Raw genomic sequence first — 23,836 nt, forward strand, 5'->3', positions numbered from 1 at the left:
AATCACACTCAAATGGACTTGACCAGTCAGCTAACATGTATTAGATGTTCAAATATAAAGAGCTATACAAGTCATTTAAGCAGGGAATACTTTTAGTTGCAATTATTGATATCAAACATTTCTTCTAATTCTACTAGTAATGTACAGTATGTTAACCCATGTACTTTGTCAGAGAAGCTATCAAAACAGTTTGGTCTTTAATTACTTGCACAACATAGTGTTCTCTTTTTTTTTTCATTTTTTTTTTTCAATGTGTTAAATTTTTTGGAAGATTTCAGTTTAATAAGATGTGAAGGCTAGATTTAGGAGCTTTGCTGAAGCTTTCCTTGAGTAGAATGGTTGTAATTATTGTTTTCAAGAAGTGTTTGGGGGTTTTAAACTCTGGTAAAGATTACTCATTTATGCTACAAGCTCTTTTGAATTAGTTTGGAGACTATTGTTTAGGTTTTTTTTCCCCCTTTCTGGTTTATTTGTGAAGCAAGGGAGACTGGAAATCCCCAAAAGCCAGACCTCTCTTGCTTCATGTTTTACTCTGTAAATATCACAGATTTTGAGAAGTGTACATATGTGAAAGTGAAGAGAAAAGCAAAGCAAAATGGTATATTTTTTTTTTGCATCCGATATTGTTTTCTTTAACTACCTGGAGAAATAAAACTTTTCTTTATTGGGCTTAAATATCTTATTTTTCTAATCTAATTCTTTTTGAGATGCGTCATGTTTTTGTGATTTTTAAAATAAGTTGAAAGAACAAGATTCAAATGTTTAACCATGTGCATTTTATTTTGTGGCAACACTAGTACAGTGTCTGTCAGTTTGCACCCCATTAGATGGAGCTGGTAAGCTAATGTTGGAAAACATAAATACAAATAAATAAGTCACAGTTTATAAACCTGAGATGCAATGACTTAATAGAGACCAAAAGTTCAATAAAACAGTTTTCCAAAAGAAGAAACCACAAAAGCGAAAAAGGATCAAAACTAAACCACATAAGAAGTCCTTTTTAGCGATGTATGTCATCTGTCAGTTTGATCACTTTGCGTTGTATTCCTTAAAATCTTCAGGTTCCTCCTGAGGGGGAGAAATTGATTTTAGCAGTGATAGGATATGCAATCTGTTTAATTCAAATATATGTAGCCAAAACCACTGTGCTTTTCTCTGTATGAAAATACCTTTCTGTTCCTGGAAGACAAGTGGGAGCTGCCAATGGGGTCCAGAGGAACAGTGATCCTCCTCCTATTCGGGGTAAAAAAAAAAAAGTGAGAACTTGGGCTTGAAAACAGGATTGCTTCTACAAAGAGCTAAGAGTTCCATATTGAAGAAAATGGGAAATCTCTTTACAAATTGTAAAAATTAAAAAGAATTGTATGTGGTTAAATATAGCAATTAAAATAAAAAATAGTCTATTAATTACTTGTATTTGAATAAATATTTTTAATACAACAAAATAACAGTAAATATTTCTACTCGCCTCTTATCTTTGTTTTTGCGACGGTTGCTGTTTGCTTGTTGCACATTGATGTGTTCCATGGGGGAAAAGAAATCAGGCGTCTTGGCTGGATTGGGGTCCCAGTCCCGAGTCATTTCCCCTTCATTTCCTGGGAACAAGTCTGCCAGATCGGAGAGCTCATAGATGTGCGGTGACATCTCCTGATCCGACCTGAAATTACTCTGCAGAGAATCAGATGCGTTTTAATATGCAAGACGTATAAAATTTTTAAAATTTAATTTAAATTTAAAATAAAAATTTTCATTGCAATGTTATATTAAAACCTGTTTATAAATGTATATTCTCTCAAGAAGAAAATTAACGCAGCATATAATTAATGTGATATTTACTCTTTTCACTCTGTCTGGTATCAAGAAAGCACAAAGCTCATCCATCAAGAAGTAGACAACCAGAATAAGTAGCAAACACCTGGAGGACATCATCTGAGGGCACAACATGACAAATGATATTTAGAAAAATTATGATAGTTTTTTTTTTCTATTTGAAGTATCTGCATGTATTAAGATAAGATTAACTGCAAACACAATCAACCGATTAGAAATGGTAACAACTTTTAGAAAATGTAGCAAATTCAGCACAGCTACTATGACAAAATTCAGAATTGAATTAAAGTATATTGTGTTTTAATATTTACCTTCTTTTTGAATTAGTCTGTCCTTTAGAAGTTTCTTCAGGAGTTGTTTGACAGTGCTTCCTTTTCTCCTTCTTGTGTGTGTATGTTGCCTTGCCGTCCTCTTTGTCAAGTGCATGTGTGTTTTGGGTATTTGTAGACCTGAAGCTGGGGTGGGTTTATATAGGATGACCGAGAGATCATGGATAAAGGGAGTGTGTGTGTCTAGCATGACTTCACCCACCCTCCAAAAAGATTAGAACATGATTAAAACATCATTTTGTTTGTTGTTAGAATGTTCTAGTTCAAACTCAGGTTAACAGGTTGACAATTTCTACATTGAGAGAATGAAAAATCAGTATTTATAAAGACATGTCTTGATTATTCTAATATGTTTATCTATGTTTAAAAAATATATAAAATTAATTTATAAATATATCAAATATATTTATTGTCATGAATGCTACAAGGCTGGATGTTGTGTAATTTCCTGGTTTTAAAATTCTGGCCAGTACTAATAATCAATATTATTTGCATTTTATGATCAAAAATAAATAAAATAATGACAAATTAATGACTGATATAAAAATTCTAATTAAAAATGAAACACTAAAAATATGCTACAAGTGAATTTAGCCATCACAAAATTACAATACACGATGAAAAATTGATATTTTCATTTTATAAATTTGCCAATCGTTGCATTTAAGTTATTAAATTAGTTGAAAGTGTTGAATAACGGAAAAGTCACAGAAATATAAAAGGACAAATGAGCACATACAGTTAAACATATATCAACCAATATGGATAAAATAGTAGCTAATAAATGTTATGGTTCCCAAATATTGTGTATCTCTTGTGATTTTATGTGAATTTATTTGTTGTTTTATGAGACATTTGATACAAGCCTGTGCATTGTAACTCGTTGATATTCGTACACTCATTTGGAGACTCTGTGTGTGGCCTGTTCAGGTATCAGATCATCTCGTCTCGCTCAATTTCATAGTTTCAAAACATTGGATTCCCATCCACGTACACCAAAACGGTCTCTCTAACTTTCTCATTAGGGATGTTCGTAGTATTATCAGAGGAAACACACACACACATACATAAGCAAGTTGAAAAAAAGCCGGAGTGGCCTCTGTGGATGGCCTACCAGCAGTCTGACACGTTTTCTCTTTTCCTCTTTTCCCTCCCTATCCTAATTATTGCTATTTCTGGCAACTGGGGCCACCAGACATAGACAAGCTGTTGATAGACAACCCATGGTGAAAATAAACTACCTTTACTAAACAAGGCTGGTGCAATCCGCCCAGATGTCTGTCAACAGAGACTGGGAACAAATCGTTGCCACTGATTACTCTAATTAGTCTAAAATGAGTGTATGTGTGTGTGTGATCATTTCTGACAATCCCGCCTTCTCATTTCTGCCCTATAAGTACCCAGAATCTTCCTCAGTTCCAAATTTAGAACAATGCAATTCTAAAGAGTGCACTGCCAGCACAAATATAAGCCTTTTTGTAGAAGTTATTTATGTTTTTGATTATTGTGAATTTTGTTGTGTATAACAATTCTTGCAGTTATGTTTTCAATACTAAAACGGGTGGTTCATTTTTAATATGATGATTCAATAAGATATTGAGTAATATGCAGAGTGCAAATTGCACTACTCTAATTTCATCCACAGTCTTGTAATCTATAGATCAGTTTTTCTATAATACTGTGATTCAATAAATTCCAAATATATTTGTCTGGTTTACAGACTGTACTCGGTTTTTTCTTATGAATGCTGAGCAAATCAAAAGTGTATGCTATTTCTTTTATTTCAGTAAGAGTCAGTATAACATGCAATCAACTATACTGTACTAGTCAAGTGCCAATTTAAAATGCATAACATTATATCTAAACCACAGATGTTACAGGACATTACAGATATTGTAAATCTGAGAACAAGATTTCAAAATTTTGAGTCGAGCTGTTTTACTGCACAGATTGTATAATGCCTTGATAGATAATCTGTGTTTAGCGTTTTGTGGGGAATTGTTTAGTAAATTATTTCTTTACATTGTTTTAATCTGCACTGCAATCATTTAAGGGTTGAATAGCGTGTTGTTGATTAGGAGTTGAAGTTGCTGTACTTTCACCATGTAAACAATTATTTTGATTTATAAGGATATAGATGTAGACAAGCTAAAATTGAACTACATTTTCTACATTTCTTGTGCAAACTTTTTTTTCAGTGAATATTCTTCATGCTTGTGTTATTAGGGAAGCGGAAATTCGGCACTAGTTTTATTATCAATAATCAAAAATCAGTTTTAAAGGGTGCAGTAATGTCAGTTGCAAAGAGCAGTTTTAATATGTGAATAGAAGTGATTTTCAATTTTACAAATAGGCCACAAGGTGGTGCTATAACAAAAGTATGCGTGTATCTCTGCAAACGTTTGATCTAGTTATGTCAAGACATTTGAGATTGTTTTTGGAATATGAAAATATAATCTATTATTTTTTTATAGTTTATTATTATTTAGTGTTTTAATTATTTATAATAATTAAATAAAATATAGTGTTTTAATAATTATTTACTTTACCGTGAAATGTGACCGACCACATGCTATTCTTGAGTCTTGGCAGATGCTTCACATAAGACATACACTTTATTTTACCAATACCCTAATGGAAAAATGATGATTAACAGCTGTTGTCTTAATTGATAAGATATTTCAGAGTCTGCTCAGTTGTGCCTCTTGTCGGCGGAGATAAATGTGTTAAAGCAAATATTTGTTACCAAAACCTCAAGTTTACACTTCTTGCCAAGAGGATCAACGGATTTAGTAACCATGTTTTGACCAGCAAGCCATGACTTTGAGGATATAGTGGTGCTGTTTGTTTAGTGAATCATTAAATTTTTTTCATCCACAATGACAAGAACAACTTTTTCCATTCATTCAAAACACCTTTGAACCTTTTGACTTTTCAGAGCAGATTGGAGGTGTTGCAAATGGCTATTTATGGTCTTTGGGTGTTTGTGGTTTTTACGAGTGGGCCTGTCAGGAAGTTTAAGCGATAGAGTAAAACATAGTGTAGGACAGGGGTGTCAAACTCGGTCCCTGAGTCTGATATCCCTGCTATGGCTTAGGCTAATAAAAACAAATTAGCAATAAATTTCCCATTACTTCCCATTACTTTGTCGGTTACTGAACATTGCAAAAAAACACAATAACATCCTCATTTTGTTTTAAATGTTAATCTTGTTGCTTAATAGAAGTCTTGTGGCTTTCTCCGGTTCTACATGCGTCATATAAAAGGGGAGGAGATTCATAGAGAAAGCGAGGGCTTCATGTCTGGGCGTAACGTTACTGGTTAACGCTGTCGTGTCTTTTCTAAGAAAAAGTGTGTAAAGCGAAAGTGAAGGAAATTGTTGAAAACTTTCTTCTTTCCATACATCCGAACAATCAATGCAACAAGAAGTGCTCTGTGGAGAATTTGTTGCCTAAAGCTTGTTTGAGGAGTAGCCTATCAAACCTGCCTCCCAAGAGCTGAGATGTAAGTCAGAGTTTTCATGGTGGATTATTTCGTCCCCCTTTTCGAAGTCTCGGATGTATAGAGTGTGTTTTAATACCGTTTTGTAGTATTTTTGTATGCTGGATTGTTTTATAATAGATGAAGTGCGACAATCGTAATTGATTTCGTATAAACAGAATCTTTGTTCATTAAGCATGTTTTTTTTTTTTTTTTGTCATTTTCTAGAAAAAAAATTTCTTCGAGAATCCTTAGCCATATTTTCCGTTGTCTTCGTGAAGAAATACAACCCCATCCCATATGATAAACACTATCTAATAAAAGGTCGCCACACCCACTTAACACGACGTCATGGTGTTATTGCTTCAGTATGTTTCTCGCCTAAAAAACTGAGCGGTCCTTTAAACGAGAATTAAACGACTGGCACGTATCCTGCCGACAGACTTCCTTTAATATCCGGTTGGTTTTGCGTAGTTCTTTATGTTTATGTTTAAAATGCTGCCTGAACATTTAAACATGGGTCTTTTCATTTGAAGATGAACTTAAGTTCTTTTTGGACCTGTTCTGCTTGTTTCCAGCGCAAACACAACTTCCCCACATTGTCTTCGCCCACATAGCGATCGTGGTGCTGATAGGCAGAGGCTGGCTCTGAAAATCTCAGATCTGTCTTCAACATGTCTGGCCCAGGTAATGATAATCTGCTTTTCTTTTCTTTTCCTTGAAATGCAATCGTGCGTGTTTGTGGATTTTTAGTGTAGGAACTGCACTGCATGTGATGTGTTTAACAGCTAGTGAGTTTTGCAATGGATGCCTGCATTACCTGCTAGCCTAAGTGATGAAGTTTACAGTCACTGTGCTGAAAACTATCTTCAGTCAATTTACATTTTTCCCCTCAAGTGTGATGCATGCAGTTTCGTGCGTGTTGAAGTGAAGGTGTGTGTGTTTTGGTGGAAACTTTAATTTTCTCTAGAGGTCAGGGGGAAAGGAATGCAGGAAGTGAAGCCTACAAAGTGGCTGTGTTCCACATTTATAGGTTTTATCAGGCTATGCAGTTTTAAGAGATGAGAATTATTGTTCTATATAAACATCTGTGGCTTTAGCTTTACCTTTTATTTTTGTTTCTGTACACCACATTTTGTCTAATCATACAAAGTGATAATCTGAAAATCAGTGATGAGGTCTCTTTAGGGCAAGTCATAGCTCGAAGACAGTGTTTCTCAACCCTGGTCCTGGGTGCCCCCAACACTGCACATTTTGTGTGTCTCCCTAATCAAACACACCTGATTTAACTCATGAGCTCATTAGAAGAAACTCCAGGACCTGAAATGGTTGTCAGATAAGGGAGACATACAAAATGTGCAGTGTTGGGGGGCGCCCAGGACCAGGGTTGAGAAACGTGTGTGTGTTTGTGTGTGCGCCTGTTTTTCTATTCAGGTGGGGACTTAAACCTGAATACACACAGACTCATGGGAACTTGTCACGGTGGGGACCTAAACTGAGGTCCCCACGGATAAACAAGCTAATAAATCACACAGACTGAAGTTTTTTTTTTTTTTTTGAAAATCTAAAAATGCAGAAAGTTTCCTGTAAGGGGTAGGTTTAGGTGAAGGGTTGGTGTAGGGCAATAGAATATATGGTCTGTACAGTAGAAAAAGCATTACGCCTATGGAGAGTTCCCACAAGGATAGCAAACCAGACTCTGTGTGTTTGTGTGTGTACTTAAGAGCAGATAATTGTGATAATTATCACTTTAGACTTTCTTTCTATAAAATATTCCTAGTCCAATCTACACTGGACTGAATCTTGCTGCTGAACTGGCGGTCAAGTGATTCCTTAACACCATTATGACTAATAACGCCATCATCTTTGGAGCTACTGTTTTCGTAACAAGCTGGGGAATTCATGCTAGTATTTACCAAGCAGACTGACACCATTTATGTTGAGTGGACTAGCAGCATTAATTATTTTGATACCGAAACTACAGATTTATGTATTCCGGTCATGTTCATGTGCAAGTAATTTATCTAATGCATTACTCAAGAAAAAAAAATGTTACAAAAGGGCTTGTCTCATCCTTTGTCCTGGTTAATGATGACTCAAACAATGTTTAGTACTGGAAAACTGGAATGGCAAGATGGGCGTGGTAAAAAAAAAAAAAATACAATCACAATACGTAAATGTCAATGGGTTTTAATGAGGAAAGGTCAACGATCATGTGGCACTACTATCCAGAAACTGGTTTGCTTTCAAAATGCATACATTTCTGCCATGAAATATTTACATGTGATTTGTTTCAAAATCCTTTTTAGGAACTTGCATCATATTTGTCACGTTATGCAGATTTTCTTATGATTTACCACTCTAAACATTTACTGTTGTTAGAAAATGTTTGTGAGCCATTTTAATTTGAGTGGAATCGCGAAAGTCTGCAAGCATCATGACTAAATTTTCATAGAGCAAGTCTGAATGATAAATGACTGAATTTTTTCCCAGGCCTTAACCTAATGCTTTGAGCCACAGGCACATGACCACGTGATAACATGATGGAAGCAGGATGCAATTCCATGAGGCAGGTCTTGAGAATCAAATTAGCAACGATTGAGAAACTAGATTTAACATGAAACCACCAGGAATTTTTTTTTTTTTTTTTACTTTAAATATCTTTCAAAAACAATGACAGGTACAACATTTCACAATGAACACTTTAGCCAAAACTTGTCACCAAACAACTCCCTTGCCATTCATCAGTAAACGTCATTAAATTGTTCAGCAAGCAATGTGCCATGAATGTTCTTAATTCAGTGATTTCCCCTGTGTGATCAATGATCTCTTAATTCAGTGATTTCCCCTGTGTGAGTGGTCAGGAGTAGTTGGTGGAAATTTTAACCACATATATTAAATTTTAGTTTTACTTTAAAAAAAAAAAAAAAAAACACCCCTTTCTCCCCCAAAGTAAAATGTCTGCAAGTGTTTCGAGGACCTCAGGCATGTTGATGCATGCACGGCAGGGTCTTCTCTGCTGGCAATGAAAGGCACTGTTGTTTCTGCACCTCATGTCTGTCAGTCTTAAGTAGACAACTTATTTTCTTTTCACTAATTTGCATTTTCTGTCTCATCTAAGTAGGATTTATAATAATGTCTGATCATGCCTGTATGATGGTGGAGGTGCAACATTTAATAAACTAAACCCTTAATGCTGAAAATTTAAAGCAGTTTTAGTTTATAGAAGAAGACTTCTCTCAACAGCCCCATTATGTAGAGGACAGCAGATCCGGGACATCACAATATCTGTATGTCCCACTAATGGTATGGGATGTGCCTGGGCAATGCCTGGTTGAGGGGCCTTTGTGATGAGGGAGTTTCATTCCATTCAAACTCAAATAGCTGGTGAAAGATTTGAATAGCTAATATGAAGAGCCTTTTCATATGAAAATGGCAGTTTTTGGATTAAATGATGGGAGGATTAAACCTGTACTAATACATGTTTACTAAGCTACACCTGCTGTCTTCACTCCTGAGATACAATACCGTTCAAAAGTCTGGGGTTGTTTTTTGAAAAGACTCGCCAAAGCTGCATTTATTTGAGCAAAAACAAATTAAAACCGCAAAATTTTTTAATAACCATTTTCTGTTTTTTTTTTTTTTTTTGTTTGTTTGTTTTTCTAATGTAATTTATTCCTGTCATGGCAAAGCTGAATGCTGGTGTACAGCAATAAATAATTACTTGCTTTTAAATAATAATATTCTATAATTTGAGGATGCAATACTTGTAACCACTATTGCTAACCCAGAAATTGAGGAACTCTTGAATTTAAAAAAATATCAGAAAAAGTGATAATGATTTGATTAATAATGCATTTTAATATAATAAAATAAACGGTTTATTATCCAGAAATTACATATTTTGCCGAATTGCTGACGCTCAGTTAATTTATTTTCATCTATTTGGTTGTTGCAGTTTAAAGAGCTGATGTGAAATGGAGAAGATGCTAAATATTTAAATACAATTGCACGCATTGTTCATGATGTTATTGTACTGTAGATAATGACTGCAAATAGTCAATATTGTTACAATGAATTATTTACGACCCCTTCTGGTTATTGGTGGCTATATTTATACCTTTTTACATTGGAATGCCTCGCATGTATGCTGGGGTCTAAAATAGATCCGTCCCAAAAAACATAGGAGGCCTATATGAACCATCTCTTATCTTAACAAGAACTCCCTTACACACATAATTCTGGGTGTCTGTATTTATTGATTAAAAGATAATAAATCAGTCAGTTGTTCCAGTCATTTCATTATGCATGCTTACTCCAGGTCAAATCCCAGTGATGAGGCGTGATGGTGGGATTTCCATTGACGGCTTGAATCGAACAATGCATTCCAAGTCATCAGGACTTTCTGCAGCATGCCAAAAGCTCATGCTAAGTAACAAAATACAGGCAGGGGGAAATCAACAACAGTGGCTCAAAGACAACAAAAAGTTTCTCACTTCAAGAAAGAGCCAAACAAGCAAAGCATCCAAAAATACAAACAAATCAAATAATTACTCAATCTTTTCACAAAACATCCCCACAAATGCAGTAGACTTGCCTGTACCAACTGTGTAATTCAAACAAACAACTAGACAAAATGCCAAGACCAGATACAGTATGTTATGACTTGCACTTTGTTCCCTTCAGATTTATTTTTACAGCATTGCCTAATATGTCTCATCAGAGTAAACTAAGATTATATTTTTTCTTTCTTTGCATATTAAATTGTTTTATACCAGGCTACCCATCTCCACACCAGCCTCCTTATCCCATGCCCCAGCCAGGCGGACACTCCATGCCCCCCTATCCCATGGTAACTTATGGAGAACCTGGCCAGGCGGCCCCACCTGCAGGGTTCCAAGTAGGATACCAGCCAGTTCCAGATCAGCCAATCATGTATCAGCCTGGTCCAGTTAGTCCAGCATCTCACCAGGGCCAACCATATGGAGGTATACATGTCTAAATGTGCGCTTTATTACAAAAAAATGCTGGTAGCATATAGCTGTTGGGCAATAGGTGTAGAGAAAAGTGACCACACAGGCCAAAGATGAGTGAAATGAATAAAAGATTCATTCAAATGATCATTAATACAGTAAAAACAATGCAACACGTGTATTGTTAGATGATGCATGCTAATGATGGTGTGCCTAATGATCTTCCTCACAACCTTCTCTAGCACCTGTACCTGCACCACTTTCAGTGCCTGCTGGAGTACCACCTGGTCTGGAGTACCTCACTCAGGTTGGTCATGTCTTTTGGTACATTCAAAGTCAGATTGCCGGAAAGTTCATATTTACAAGTTGAATGCACATGAACTCTACTGCAAAGTCATGGTTATGAGTTGGGGATGAGTCCGTGAGACGTGCTGGATATAATGGTAGTGGACAGTAAATTTGTCTGTAGTGTCTTTTTTTTTTTTAAACTAGTTTTTTACGAAATATGATGATCGTAACTCACCTCGTAAATACAAACTTCCCAGGAAGAGTTGAACGCACCAGTTCTCTTTGACATTTACTTTATTTATTAGTGTGTTTATAAGTCTTGTGACTAGTATACTCTTTGCATTTCAGATTGATCAGATCCTTATTCATCAGAAAGTGGAGTTGTTAGAGGGTGAGTCTTCTGTCATGTGCATGTGGTTGAAGCTGTTTACTCTATAATTTGAGTGCAGTAGATGCATTCAAGCAAAGCTTGTCTGTTTCATTTTATGTGTTCTTTATTTTAAGCCTGAGACAGTTGTTCACTATTACTTTTGGTACTTTTGTTTAAACTAGTGACTCAAAGATAGCTAAAAATGTTCAACTTCTCTAAATACTTTTTGGTCTTCTACAGCAATCATTGGCTTTGAGACCAACAACCAGTATGAGATCAAGAACAGCCTCGGTCAAAAGATCTACTCTGCCAAAGAAAAAAATGACTGCTGCACACGGAACTGTTGTGGTGCCCTGCGCAGCTTTGACATGAAGATCAAAGACAACGCCGATCGAGAGGTCATACGACTGATCCGACCTTTCCGTTGTGTCTCCTGTTGGTGCCCCTGCTGCCTGCAAGAGGTATAACAGACAAGTCATACCAAAGCTCTGCATTTAATTATGTTAGTTATGTTAAGTCTCAAAAACCTGAAATCATGCTATGGGACCTAATGTTGTGTTGTTGAGATTCAGCTAGTGACCCATTTGTAGGACATGCTGTGTGACCTACTACTGACATGAACGTGTGTGACTTATGAGTTATAAATGGCATGGAGTCAATATGCTACTCTGTCTTTGCAAATAGTCTTCAGTCAGAAATTGTGCAGTTTTAGTTTATGTAGTTTGAGATCAGTAAGACTTTGGTTGCGGTTTTTGAAAGAATGCAATTTTTACAGCAAGGATGCATTAAATTGAAATAACAGTAAAAAAGAATTATAATGTAACAAGGTTTCTATTTTAAATGTGGTAACACTTTACTTAAAGCCTTTGTGTAATGCATTATAAAGGGTTATTAAAGGTTATAATGCATCATAATTATTCATACTATGCACTGTAATACATTATATCTTGTTGTAAATTATTATAAATGAATTTAAGATGCATAGTGTAACAATGAATTGATAATTATGTATTAACTGTGGTTACAGTTATTGATGAGATTGTATAATGCTCTATAAGGTGAATTAAAAGGCATAATTAATGCATTAAACTACTTTTATAATGCATTATACATAAAGGCTTTAAGTAAAGTGTTACCATAAATGCTGTTCTTTTGAACTTTCTGTGCATAAAAGAACATACAAAAAACATTTAAGCAGCACAACTGTTTACACAACATATATAATAAGAAATGTTTCTTGAGCACCAAATCACCATATTAGAATGATTTCTGAAGTATTGTGAGATTAATAAAAACTGGAGTAATGGCTGCTGGAAATTCAGTTTTGCCATCACAAGAATAAATTATATTTTAATTTATTCCATTTGAACAGTAATTTATTCCTCTTTAACATTAGTGTATGTATGCACCCATAGCTGCTAGCTTGGAAATCAATTTGGGCATTGCTGTACATTTCCATTTCGTTATGACTATAAATGGCAATATTTCACCTTCAGATGGAGGTACAGGCGCCTCCGGGAACGACTGTAGGGTATGTGAAACAGGACTGGCACCCCTGTTATCCACAATTCTCCATCCAGGGGCCAAACAAGGAGACCGTAATGAAGATCGAGGGGCCCTGCTTGGCATGTAACTGCTGTGGTGATGTGAACTTTGAGGTAACTTTTTAGAATTGGATTGTTGTTGCCTTGTCAATATACAAATTCGAAGATAAACATTATACTCACACCAAGCAAAGTCATTTTGAAATTGTTAGGTTTGTGTTTCTAACCATAAATCTGTATTTCTCTCTTTAGCTCAAAGGCAAAGACGGTACTGGGAAACCTATCGGTCGAATCAGTAAGCAGTGGAGCGGCCTGTTGAAGGAAGTCTTCACTGACACTGACAACTTTGGCATCCAGTTCCCTATGGACATGGATGTTAAGATGAAGGCTGTACTTATGGGCGCTTGTTTCCTTGTTGTGAGTATTAAGCTAATGACATATTTAATGATTCACAATGGCCTGAATAGTGTGAAGCTAGCTTTCTACCACTGAGCTACTTTCTCTTTTTCCAGTATTGAGAGATGTGAACCTGGACCACAAAACCAGTCATAAGTAGCACGGGTATATTTGTAGCAATAGCCAACAATACATTGTATGGGTCAAAAATTTATTTATCTTTTATGCCAGAAATCATTAGGATATTAAGTAAAGATCACGTTCCATGAAGATATTTTGTAAATTTCCTACTGTAAATATCAAATAAATTTTTCACTAGTAATATACATTGCTAAGGACTTCATTTGTACAACTCTAAAGGCATTTTGTTTCAATATTTAGTGTTTTGTTTTTTTGTTGTTGTTTTTTTTTTGCACCCTCAGATTCCAGTTTTTCAAATGGTTGTATCTCGGCCAAATATTGTCCTATCCTAACAAACCATACATCAATGGGAAGCTTATTAATTATTAATATAAATCTCCATTTCAAAAAATTGACTGGTTTTGTGGTCCAGGGTCTCTCTCTCACACACACACACTCGATTTAAAAAATTTAATTGCGTTAATCACAGTCATGGACTGTGATTTAATCATGATTAATCGCAATTTTAAAATACTAGGATTTACCTGTACATGTGTTGAAAAAGAAATGCATGACAAACTAGTTTAAGGAAACAGAACCTTTCACACTTCCGCCATGTCAACTCACTCTCATTTGAGTTTAGCAGACATTAGGTTAGTGTTAGTAGAATGTTGACACATACTTGCAAAGTAGTCGGTAGAATGTCATTAGCATATTCTTCCCTACTAGATTCTGTTCTGACTCTTTGATCTTTGTTCTTTTCCTTTTTATAGGATTTCATGTTCTTTGAAAAAGTGGGAGACACAAACCAGCGCAATACTGTATTCTCTTAGAGCTCCTGATAAGTTACTTTTTAAGTAACATTTTCAACTAACTCCTCATCTTTCAAGTCTTTTTTTAAGCTGATGAAATTTTCAAATTTTGTGGACGACGTCTGGACTTTCTTTTTCCTGCATTTTCTTAGGTATCCAAAGCTATAGACAGCTGGCATTGCAGTGAAACCAAGGGACAAGTTCAAGGTTATTTTGTAGTGTTCATGTGACCAGCAATATTTACAATGACAAGTGAGGTATCATGAGTAACTGTTCACTGGTGCCTTTTAAACAATCATAGCCTATGATTTATAAATTACTATTACAATGGTATATCAACGAACATTTTATGTTACTTTAAATTTTTCTTTTTTTGTTAGAAATAAAATGTAAAATGCAACCTTACACATGTATTTCTAGACTTATTTCATGCATTTTTTTTTAATTGTATTTATTTTTTCTGAAGGAAATTCAGTTTTATTGTGCTAAATGCAAAGCATTTTAGTTAAAACATACAGATGTTCCTACAGCCAAGTAATTCTTGATGATGGGAGTTGCATGCAAGTTAATAACTCTGGCAACAGCTGAAAAAAGGAAAAAACAAGCAAATGGTTGCATGGTTTTCTGTGTGTATAGACCAGTGACTTACTATGGGTAGAATGCCAATTTGCTACTAATAGGTTTTTTTTTTTTTTTTTTTTGTGTCTGAAGAATGAGTGCCCTGCAGGGGGTGCTTGTCAGCTTATAAAAGCCAGCCTCTCAAAGAGTCACTCTTAATTCTTAGGATGGTGTTAAATATTAATTATTTGCAAATTAAATCTTTGAGTTGCATGAAACACACATGGAAATTCAGGAAACATAAAGTCCTATGCATGGACTTTAATATTAATATTCCTGTCCTCATAAAAAAAAAGTTAAATAGTCTGTAATTGTATATCATATGAAACATTTTTTTTTTATGAGGACAGGATAAAAAATTTTTTTTTTTGGTTGGTTATATAGAGACTGACCTTGTATCAATAAGAGAGTATACTGAATGTATAACTTTATTAAAATATACAGACAGAGGAGTGTTGAAACATTGTTTTGTTTAATATCTGTGGTTTGGTCATTATGTATTTCAAACTTTGATATAATTGTCCAGCATTTATATGCTGGAAAATATGTAGTTATAAAGTATATAGCTATAAAGTTAAAATATAGAGTTATCAAGTTGTTCCCTATCACTAACAGGGTGAATTGTAACAATAGAAAACATGGAGATCAATTTAATTTTTGTACACATTCATTTTGTTAATCAAATTTAACATCCTAGTAGCTAATACTAATTTGTTCAACTTGTGTTACAATATTCTCTGGTGTCCCTATGTATAATCAATATATACGTGTCGTCTTGTGTTTCTATAATATACAATATTATTATAACATTATACATAATAAATATAATATTATGTTGGTGGTTTGTGTGATTATATTACTGCATCTAGGAAAAGATTTAAAAACATACTGTACACACATTTTTGCAAAACTCCTAACATGTAGCCAAATAAAAGACTTCAGATGTAGGCTTAAGCTAAAATAACCATCATTTGTAATTTTACAACGCCTAACCTAAAGAACAATAGTCTCTGTCACACTTTTTATGCAAAATCACTCCTTATGGCTTGCCTTAACGCACATGTGCACAACGATTAGTTTTCACAATAGACAGTTCAACAACCCCTTTTTATAGCGTTGTTTCATGTTTATTTTAAAATAATTCACATTAAATCTTGCTTGGAAATTCAACAGTAGCTAACAAAGTGACGAGAGCTACACAAGATGCACTTTTTTTCTGTACAACCTGTTTACCAACATTACAACTGCTTTCCCGTGTTCATATTCAACAGAATTATCACAACTAAAGGAGCAATTAGAAAAATCATTAAGCCATTTGTGGGGTGTCCAATTTGACCAAAATAAGATTAGATCAGATCAAGATTTTATAGCAACTCTTTATATAACCTTACATAATAAATTACAAAAATAGTGACGGAGACAGAGATCAATTTTGTGGTGCTTTGTAGGTATTTTGTTAAAATCTCCTGGGTCACATTTGATCTGCTAGGTAGTGTGAGGAAAAAAAGGAGCTTTAAAAAAAAAAGTGGTACACCTTTGTCAGGTTGTTAATCTAAATACAAGAAAAGGGGAGGAGATACTATCAAAACAGAAACCGCAAATGCATCTAGGTATAATGGCGCAAACACAAGTATCTGCACTCTGCATGTGTTAGAAGAAAATCTCAAAATATCCTTAATCCGAACGATCATTCTCACACCAAGGAAGTTCTCTACAGAGCATTTGATTTGTGGAGCATCCCAAGAGGTAAGACTTCATTCAGAGTTTAGATAGATAATTGATCATTTCCCTTTGGTCTTTGTAGTTGATGGATCATGCTACTTCTGTTTCTGATTTCATTTGGACACACATTTTTGTGTGCAACTTCATTTATTTATCATATATTTTTCCTCCATCGCCATAGTGGCTGTACTGCTCCATCAAAGATCTTCAACATGTCAGAACCAGGTACTGACGTTTTATTATCTTAAATATAATGGTAATAATTTAAATGATCTTTCTTTATTCTGTTAAAAGTCAGTTTTACTATGCCAGTTTTTTCCTAGGTGATACACACCCTACTATTAGGTGATTGATCTTGTATACCGATTTGCTTTGTTTGAATGCCCAAGACCATTTTGTCAAAGAAAAAATTTAGATCAGGAATATGGAGGAACAGAATGCACAATGACATGTTTGACCACATTCTGTAGAATGTTTCCAACATGTTATGAGAATTTTTGTCTGTCGCCTGTCTGTGTCTTAAGCTTTCTTTTTTCCTTGTTTTCTTTGCTATATAAATGCATCACTGAATAGGTATATATCACCTTTTAACCAACAAGTTCCACATTGATCAGAAAAGGCATCGATCCTAAAAGTATAGGCCATATGACAGCTTTGTTGGATGAACAGACCAAATTTAAGTGGTTATTCACTGAAAATCTTGCCACCCATTTTGTTTCTCTTTCACATTCTACTACAATTGTACAGTTTTATCGAATCTTGTCGAAAACTAGACTCTTCACCAAAACTATCTGAAAACCAACACCCAAATCTCATGCCTCAACCAGAAGGTCCTGCACCAGCTCCTCCAGCCGCAGAACTTCAGTCAGAGAATCAACCACCTCCAGTTCAGCTGGCCTTGAATCAGTCTGATCCTGATCCAGTCTCTCTCTTTATTAAACTTTGTCTTAAACTAGGTTGTCCAGCCCAAAATGACCTTCCAAATCCCATGCCTCAGTCAGAAGATCCTGCACCGGCTACTCCAGCCCCAGGTCTCCAGACAGATGATCATTTGCCTCCAGTTCAGCCACCTTTGTATCAATCTGAACCGATTTATGAAGTTCTCGAGGATCATGAAGAACACACATACATGTGTATGTATATCTGAGTGTTTCTAAAGTCTAATATATGTATGACCCTGGACCACAAAACCAGTCTTAAGTCGCTGGGGTATATTTGTAGCAATAGTCAAAAATACATTGTATGGGTCAAAATTATCCATTTTTATTTTATGCTAAAAATTATTAGGATATTAAGTAAAGATCATGTTCCATGAAGATATTTTATAAATTTCCTACTGTAAATTTATCAAAACTTCATTTTTGATTAGTAATATGCATTGCTAAGAACTTCATTTGGACAACTTTAAAGGTGATTTTCTCAATATTTAGATTTTTTTATTGCACCCTCAGATTCTAGATTTTCAAATAGTTGTATCGTGAACAAATGACACTTAAGACTGGTTTTGTGGTCCAGGGTCACATATGTAGTATCTAAAGTCTACATGCATGTGTATGTACAGTATATCTGAGTGTTTATCATTTTCTAAAGGTGGAAGGAAATTAAACTAAGCAACACGGCAGTTAAATTTACTTTGCTGTTATTTAGTAATCCAGATTACATACACAAATAATTCAAATAGTCTTTTAAACAAATTAATATTTGTTACTATACTAACTATAAAGTTTAAGGTTTTCACTCTCTTTAAGGTCCTGATCCGACTCCTCCACCTGCTGGGCTTCAACCAGAGAATCAACCAACTCCTGTTCAGCCCGTCATGAATCTGTCTGTTCCAATTAATGCAGTGCCTTACATGATTCAGCCGTATAAAGGTAAACATACAATAAATGTGTATATCTGAGTAATACATAACATTTAGATGTTCAAATGTTTAACTAAAAGGCTCATCAATACAAATGCTGGCACATAAAGAAGAAATGTTATGCTACTATACTATCTTGAATCTTAGAACATTCAAGGTTTTCACTTTCACTCTCAATTTTTTTCTTAAACTAGGCTATCCAGTCCAAAGCTACCTTCCAAATGCCATACCTCAGACAGCAGGACCTGGACCGGTTCCTCCAGCCGTGGGGCTAGAGCCACAAAATCAGCCACTTCCGGTTCAGACAGTCATGAATCCGTCAAGTCCAAGTAGTCCAGTACCTCACCAGGTTCAGTCATACACAGGTAAACATAAAATGTTTGAGAAGTCTGTAATATTTAGATGTTTAAATGTTCTAAAACACACACACACACACACACACATTATTATTGGAATGTCATAAGGAAATTAACTAGATTATTAAATCTAAAATGTTATTGGTTTTCACACTTTATTGATTATTGTCTTAAAGTAGGCTACCCAGTCCAAAATTACCCTCCAAATGCCATACCTCAGACAGCAGGACCTGGACCAGTTCCTCCAAATACACCAGGGCTCCAGCCACAGAATCAACCATTTCCAGTTCAGACAGTCATGAATCCGTCAAGTCCAAGTAAGTCCAAGTCCTCACAGGATTCAGTCATATACAGGTAGTAATAATAATAATAATAATAAAAGTAAAAAATGAAGTGGATTATTAAAACTAAATCTTTCATGGTTTTCACACATTGTTGATTATGGTCTTAAACTTGGCTATCCAGTCCAAATGCTTCAGCCTGGACAGCACATATCCGCTTATCCTGTGAGAGGTTATGGAGTACCTCGGCAGGTTCCTCCAGCTACAGGGTTTCAGCCAGGCAATCATCCACCTCCAGTTCAGACAGTCATGAATCCATCTAGTCCAGGTAATCCAGCATCTCACCATGTTCAGTCATATGCAGGTAAAAATAATAAATGTGTATGTGAATGATATATTTAGATGCTCAAATGTTCAATTAACATTTGCACTTCATTGTCTCTTTTTTTGTCAGTTCATTCAAAGATCTAGGAACACGGGAGAACATCAATACAAATAAGGACACAAATCAATAGAATCACATTTTTCTATTATTGTCTTAAACTAGGTCATCCTGTCCAAAACAACCTTTCAAATCCCATGCTTCAGTCAGAAGTCATAGAACGTCATTCAGTGAATCAACCGCCTCCAGTTCAGTCAGTTTTGAAGCAGTCTGATCCAAGCAATACAGCACCTCACCAGGCTCAGCCATATGCAGGTAAGTCTTATATAATATTTAGATATGCAAATGTTACTTCTTTTAAAGTTGGAAGCAAATTAGGCTGAACAACATAAAATTAAATCAGTTATGAACAAGCTAAACAGCTCAACTTGTACTTCTCAAAACAGACTATTAAGTAAATATTTGAATAGTTTGGATGTAACATTAATGCTGTAAAGACACTGCAAGGCTAATGAAGGTGTATCTCCTCACAAACGTCTCTAGCACCTGCAGTTCCACCAGCAGTTCAACTTTTTGGAGTACCACCCGGTCTCGAGTACTTCACTCAGGTGGGCCTTATCTGTCTTGTTCTATCAATACATATTTTTGGAAGTGTCATGTCTGGTTACAACCTGTTATTTTTTGTGCATTTCAGATTGACCAGATACTTATTCACCAAAAAATAGAGTGTATAGAGAGTGAGTCTTCTTTTCTTAGTCCTTTCTTGTTTGTTTATTATTAAGTACGTTAGAGCACTGCCAATGCTTGAAAGCATTTCTGTAACATTGCATACTTTCACTATGTTTAAACCGAAGAGATATTTTAATCTGACAAACTTTGATCATACTTGTCTACAGTATTAACTGGCTTTGAGACTAACAACCAGTATGAGATCAAGAACAGCATCGGGCAAGAGATCTACCACGCCAAAGAAGAGAGTGACTGCTTTATACGCAATTTCTTTGGTCCAGCACACGGTTTTAAAATGCATATTAAGAACAACATGGACCAAGAGGTCGTTCAGTTGCACAGACCAATGCGCTGCTTCCTGCAAGAGGTAGAACAGACTTTATCAAGGCTAATATAGCAGCTAAATAAAACATTTTAACTCCAATCTTGAAAGGAGTTTCACCATGCTGGGCTTCAGACAAAAAAAACAACAACTCAATTTTGGACCTAGAATGATTGACAATTGACAATTCACACAATTGCTTATTAAAGATTTGCATAGTTTAGCTTTTACCAACAGTCACAACTATGTGCTGTAATGAAGGGATGTTCATAATCTACAACAAGAGATTCAATTCTCATAAACCAATATATCTGTCTCCTATATATTTAAAAAAAAAAAAAAAAATGACTGATGGTTTAGTGAGGGTTTGAGCTGCTCACAAGCAAGTTTGAAGCTGTTTCATGAATCTTTTTGGTTGACACAACTTTGTAGATCCACATAATCCCCCTCCCCCAATTCTGCAGTCAAAGGTTGAGGATAGCAATTTGAAGGGGTAATTTCAAACTATAAATAAGTATATAATATAATTTAGTTGTTGAGTTTTGAAGGACATGCTTGCAAGCAGCTGTGCATGGATTTGAGCTTATTCTTTTTATGGGGCAGTGGTACGGGGGTTAAACTGATTTAGCATGAGATGGACAGTACTCTATTTTTAGCTGTGTGTTTACATGCTTCTTAGGCATCATGTGTCTATCACTATTTGAGTTAAATTCACTATTTAATATTCCATACTCTATAGAACTTTTTACAGTCACTCTTTTTTAAATGTACACTTAAATTGGAGAGGATAGCATTCCTATTAAGAAATTTGGAAACTGCTATAAATTTCTATTCAGTGCTTTTGAAGCACCTGTCACTCCAAGGTGCCTTATAAATGAGGTTGTCTGCTTATTGCACATCTTTTGACATACTTTCTTTTCTTGTTTTTTAATTGACGTGCATTTTCCACCCTTAGATTGAGGTACAGGCTCCCCCTGGAGTAATCATAGGCTATGTGAAACAGGAGTGGTCCTTTTTACCAAAATTCTCCATCCTGGGCCCCAATAATGAGGAACTACTGAAGATCCAGGGACCCTTCCTTCCATTCAGATGCTGTGGTGACATAGACTTTGAGGTAACGTTTATTTCAGGCAAGATGAGTTTAAAGGTGTTTTAAGGTGTTTAGCATTTGATGTTAAGATTACACGTCTTTTGCACCACTAATATGGTCTGTCTTTAGGTAAAAGGCATTATTGGTGAACAGTCTGTTGGTCGAATCACAAAACAACGGAGTGGTTTATTAAAGAAATGCATCAGTGATGCCAGCAACTTTTGTATCCAGTTCCCTCTGGACATGGATGTTAAAATGAAGGCTGTACTTTTGGGTGCTTGCCTCTTTATTGTGAGTATTAAGCCAATAATTTCAAATCACAGTGTAGCTGTAAATATTGTATACTAGAAAAGTTCATTCAGAGCTGATATTTTTAGCTGTTTTGAAAATTATTTAGACTAGGCACTATATATTTTGAAATGACATCAGTTAAGAAAATATCAACAGTATACGGTTATTAAAATATATAGCATTATAGTAACGATTCTTGTTTGGACTAATCTCTCTTTCTCTTTCCTTTTCTTCTTACAGGACATCTTGTTCTTTGACAAAGGTGGAAATTTATTGCTAAAATTATTAAAGGCATCATGAAATGCCTTCCTTTTTTTTTTTTTTTTTTTTTTTTTTGTAAGGGTGTCTAAATATGTAATATCCAGTCTCTGAGAGGCCAGTATGAAGTCTGTAAGGATTAATAAGGACCTGGAGCATATCCAAGTTTTGATGATGATGATTTGATGAGTCTGCTTTCCATTTGAGGGAGTTTGCTTTTCAGAGAACTGCTTTTCTCTCTCCTCCCAGAGCAGAAACAGTCATATGCATGTGGTTTGAGTGAGAGTGTACATACTGATGTCGTCATAGAGAAAAATGCAAAACAGGCAGGCAACCTTTGTCAAGATGGAGAAACCTACATACATAAATGGACTCATGGGGCCTCATCTGTTCCTTGGAATGGAATATTCTTCAGTTCTACATTCATTTTTAGTCAATTTTAGTGCTTTCAGCACACATGCACTGTTAGGAAAATATTGAACAATGTGTTTTCCATAACCTTGTAGTTTTATTTGAACAGCACAAGTTAACCAAATGTACTGCCATTCGGCTCTATCACTTCAAAATGTCAGTTTCTGTTGTCACTCTTTTTTTTAACTCTCATAAACATATTTAGCTCTAGACAAAACTGACAATCATATACTGCTACTGTGCGAATAAATAAATATATGCATATAAATAGTCAATTAAATTTTTTTTGGATTTGTTGTTACTTCGTAGTTTCCTTCTATCCAACAAGAAACTAAAATGAACCATCATGAGAAACATAAGTTTTGAAGTGCTCTTTTTAAATTAAGACATAGGTAGCCTACTCTTTAAAAACAGGACAAAAGTTTAGCCTTTTATGCCCACCAAAATGAAAGGTTAAATGAACATTAGACCATGCAAGGACCCAGTAGAATCATGTTAGGCAGTCAAGGGCTACGTGACATAAGTCAACAAGATATACTTGTTCTTGCCCAACCTGTTTACTTACATTACAACCCCTTTACCAGATTTTGCAGTCTTAAAGGTTAAATGCAGTCTGCAAATTGGTGATGTTCTTGTAAAGTAAAAAATGTTACTAATAATATCCAAATTCTCCAGGAAAATGGCACAAAAAAGAAAAGGAAAAAAAAAGAAGAAAAACTTGTCTGAACCAAATAATTTATTTGACTTTAACTTTTTTTAATGGTACTTATTATATATTATATATTTTAGTTATTTGAGCCCTCATGCTATGAAAAGAATAAAAGAAATAACTTCTGTAGCATTCACTTTCGCTTTCTTTAGTATGCACCATTTTTTTTAGCCATCTGGTTCCACGATATTGATCATAATACTAAATACAGAGATCTAATCCTCACTGATGTGTATTGTAGACATATCTTTGAAGAGTAAATGTAACTGTTATGTCTTCGTTGCATGAGCAGAGATGGATGTTCTGACAGCATCTTCACATCACAGAAAATACATGCTATGTTGCTCCTATACTGTGAAATAAATATCATTAAAATTAAAAGAAAAAAAAAAACATGAAATATTTTAATCTAAGGGACAAAATAAATTGCACTTCAACAGACTAAACACATAAATGCAAGTCCATATCTTTATTGATAAAATAGTTCCAGAAGATGCTACAGGGAACAGACTACTTTTCATTAGAGACAAAATACTAAATTATATATAGGCTATATATTAAATATTGTCTTCCAGCCCAAAACCATCTTTTATATCCCACACCTCAGGAGGAGATGTAGTAGGCTACCTGGGCTGGGATGCCTGCTCTACAGACTTACATACAA

At 35.1% G+C, this 23,836-nt stretch overlaps 2 protein-coding genes across 3 annotated transcripts; both read left to right on the forward strand.

Moving 5' to 3' along the window:
• Positions 1 to 5,428: 5,428 nt before the first annotated feature.
• Positions 5,429 to 14,547, forward strand: plscr3b (phospholipid scramblase 3b). Of its 2 annotated transcripts, none has more exons than XM_058783349.1 (9): positions 5,429 to 5,663; positions 6,218 to 6,326; positions 10,418 to 10,627; positions 10,855 to 10,919; positions 11,249 to 11,291; positions 11,511 to 11,731; positions 12,767 to 12,928; positions 13,067 to 13,231; positions 14,104 to 14,547. In XM_058783349.1, exons 2-9 carry the CDS (start codon positions 6,314 to 6,316, stop codon positions 14,161 to 14,163), a joined length of 939 nt encoding a protein of 312 aa, XP_058639332.1. In that variant the 5' UTR covers positions 5,429 to 5,663; positions 6,218 to 6,313; the 3' UTR covers positions 14,164 to 14,547. The 2 variants fall into 2 exon arrangements, with proteins under 2 accessions (XP_058639332.1, XP_058639333.1); XM_058783350.1 differs by lacking the exon at positions 5,429 to 5,663 and adding an exon at positions 5,943 to 6,098.
• A 1,818-nt stretch (positions 14,548 to 16,365) lies between these two features.
• Positions 16,366 to 22,111, forward strand: LOC131544445 (phospholipid scramblase 1-like). The gene is made up of 14 exons (XM_058782642.1): positions 16,366 to 16,506; positions 16,664 to 16,707; positions 17,439 to 17,615; positions 18,231 to 18,353; positions 18,538 to 18,708; positions 18,876 to 19,016; positions 19,165 to 19,308; positions 19,528 to 19,677; positions 19,906 to 19,970; positions 20,057 to 20,099; positions 20,259 to 20,458; positions 21,369 to 21,527; positions 21,633 to 21,794; positions 22,035 to 22,111. Exons 2-14 carry the CDS (start codon positions 16,695 to 16,697, stop codon positions 22,092 to 22,094), a joined length of 1,608 nt encoding a protein of 535 aa, XP_058638625.1. The 5' UTR covers positions 16,366 to 16,506; positions 16,664 to 16,694; the 3' UTR covers positions 22,095 to 22,111.
• The last annotated feature ends 1,725 nt before the right edge of the window (positions 22,112 to 23,836 follow it).

This window comes from Onychostoma macrolepis, chromosome 07, assembly GCF_012432095.1.
Source record: "Onychostoma macrolepis isolate SWU-2019 chromosome 07, ASM1243209v1, whole genome shotgun sequence".
Classification (NCBI taxonomy): Eukaryota; Metazoa; Chordata; class Actinopteri; order Cypriniformes; family Cyprinidae; genus Onychostoma; species Onychostoma macrolepis.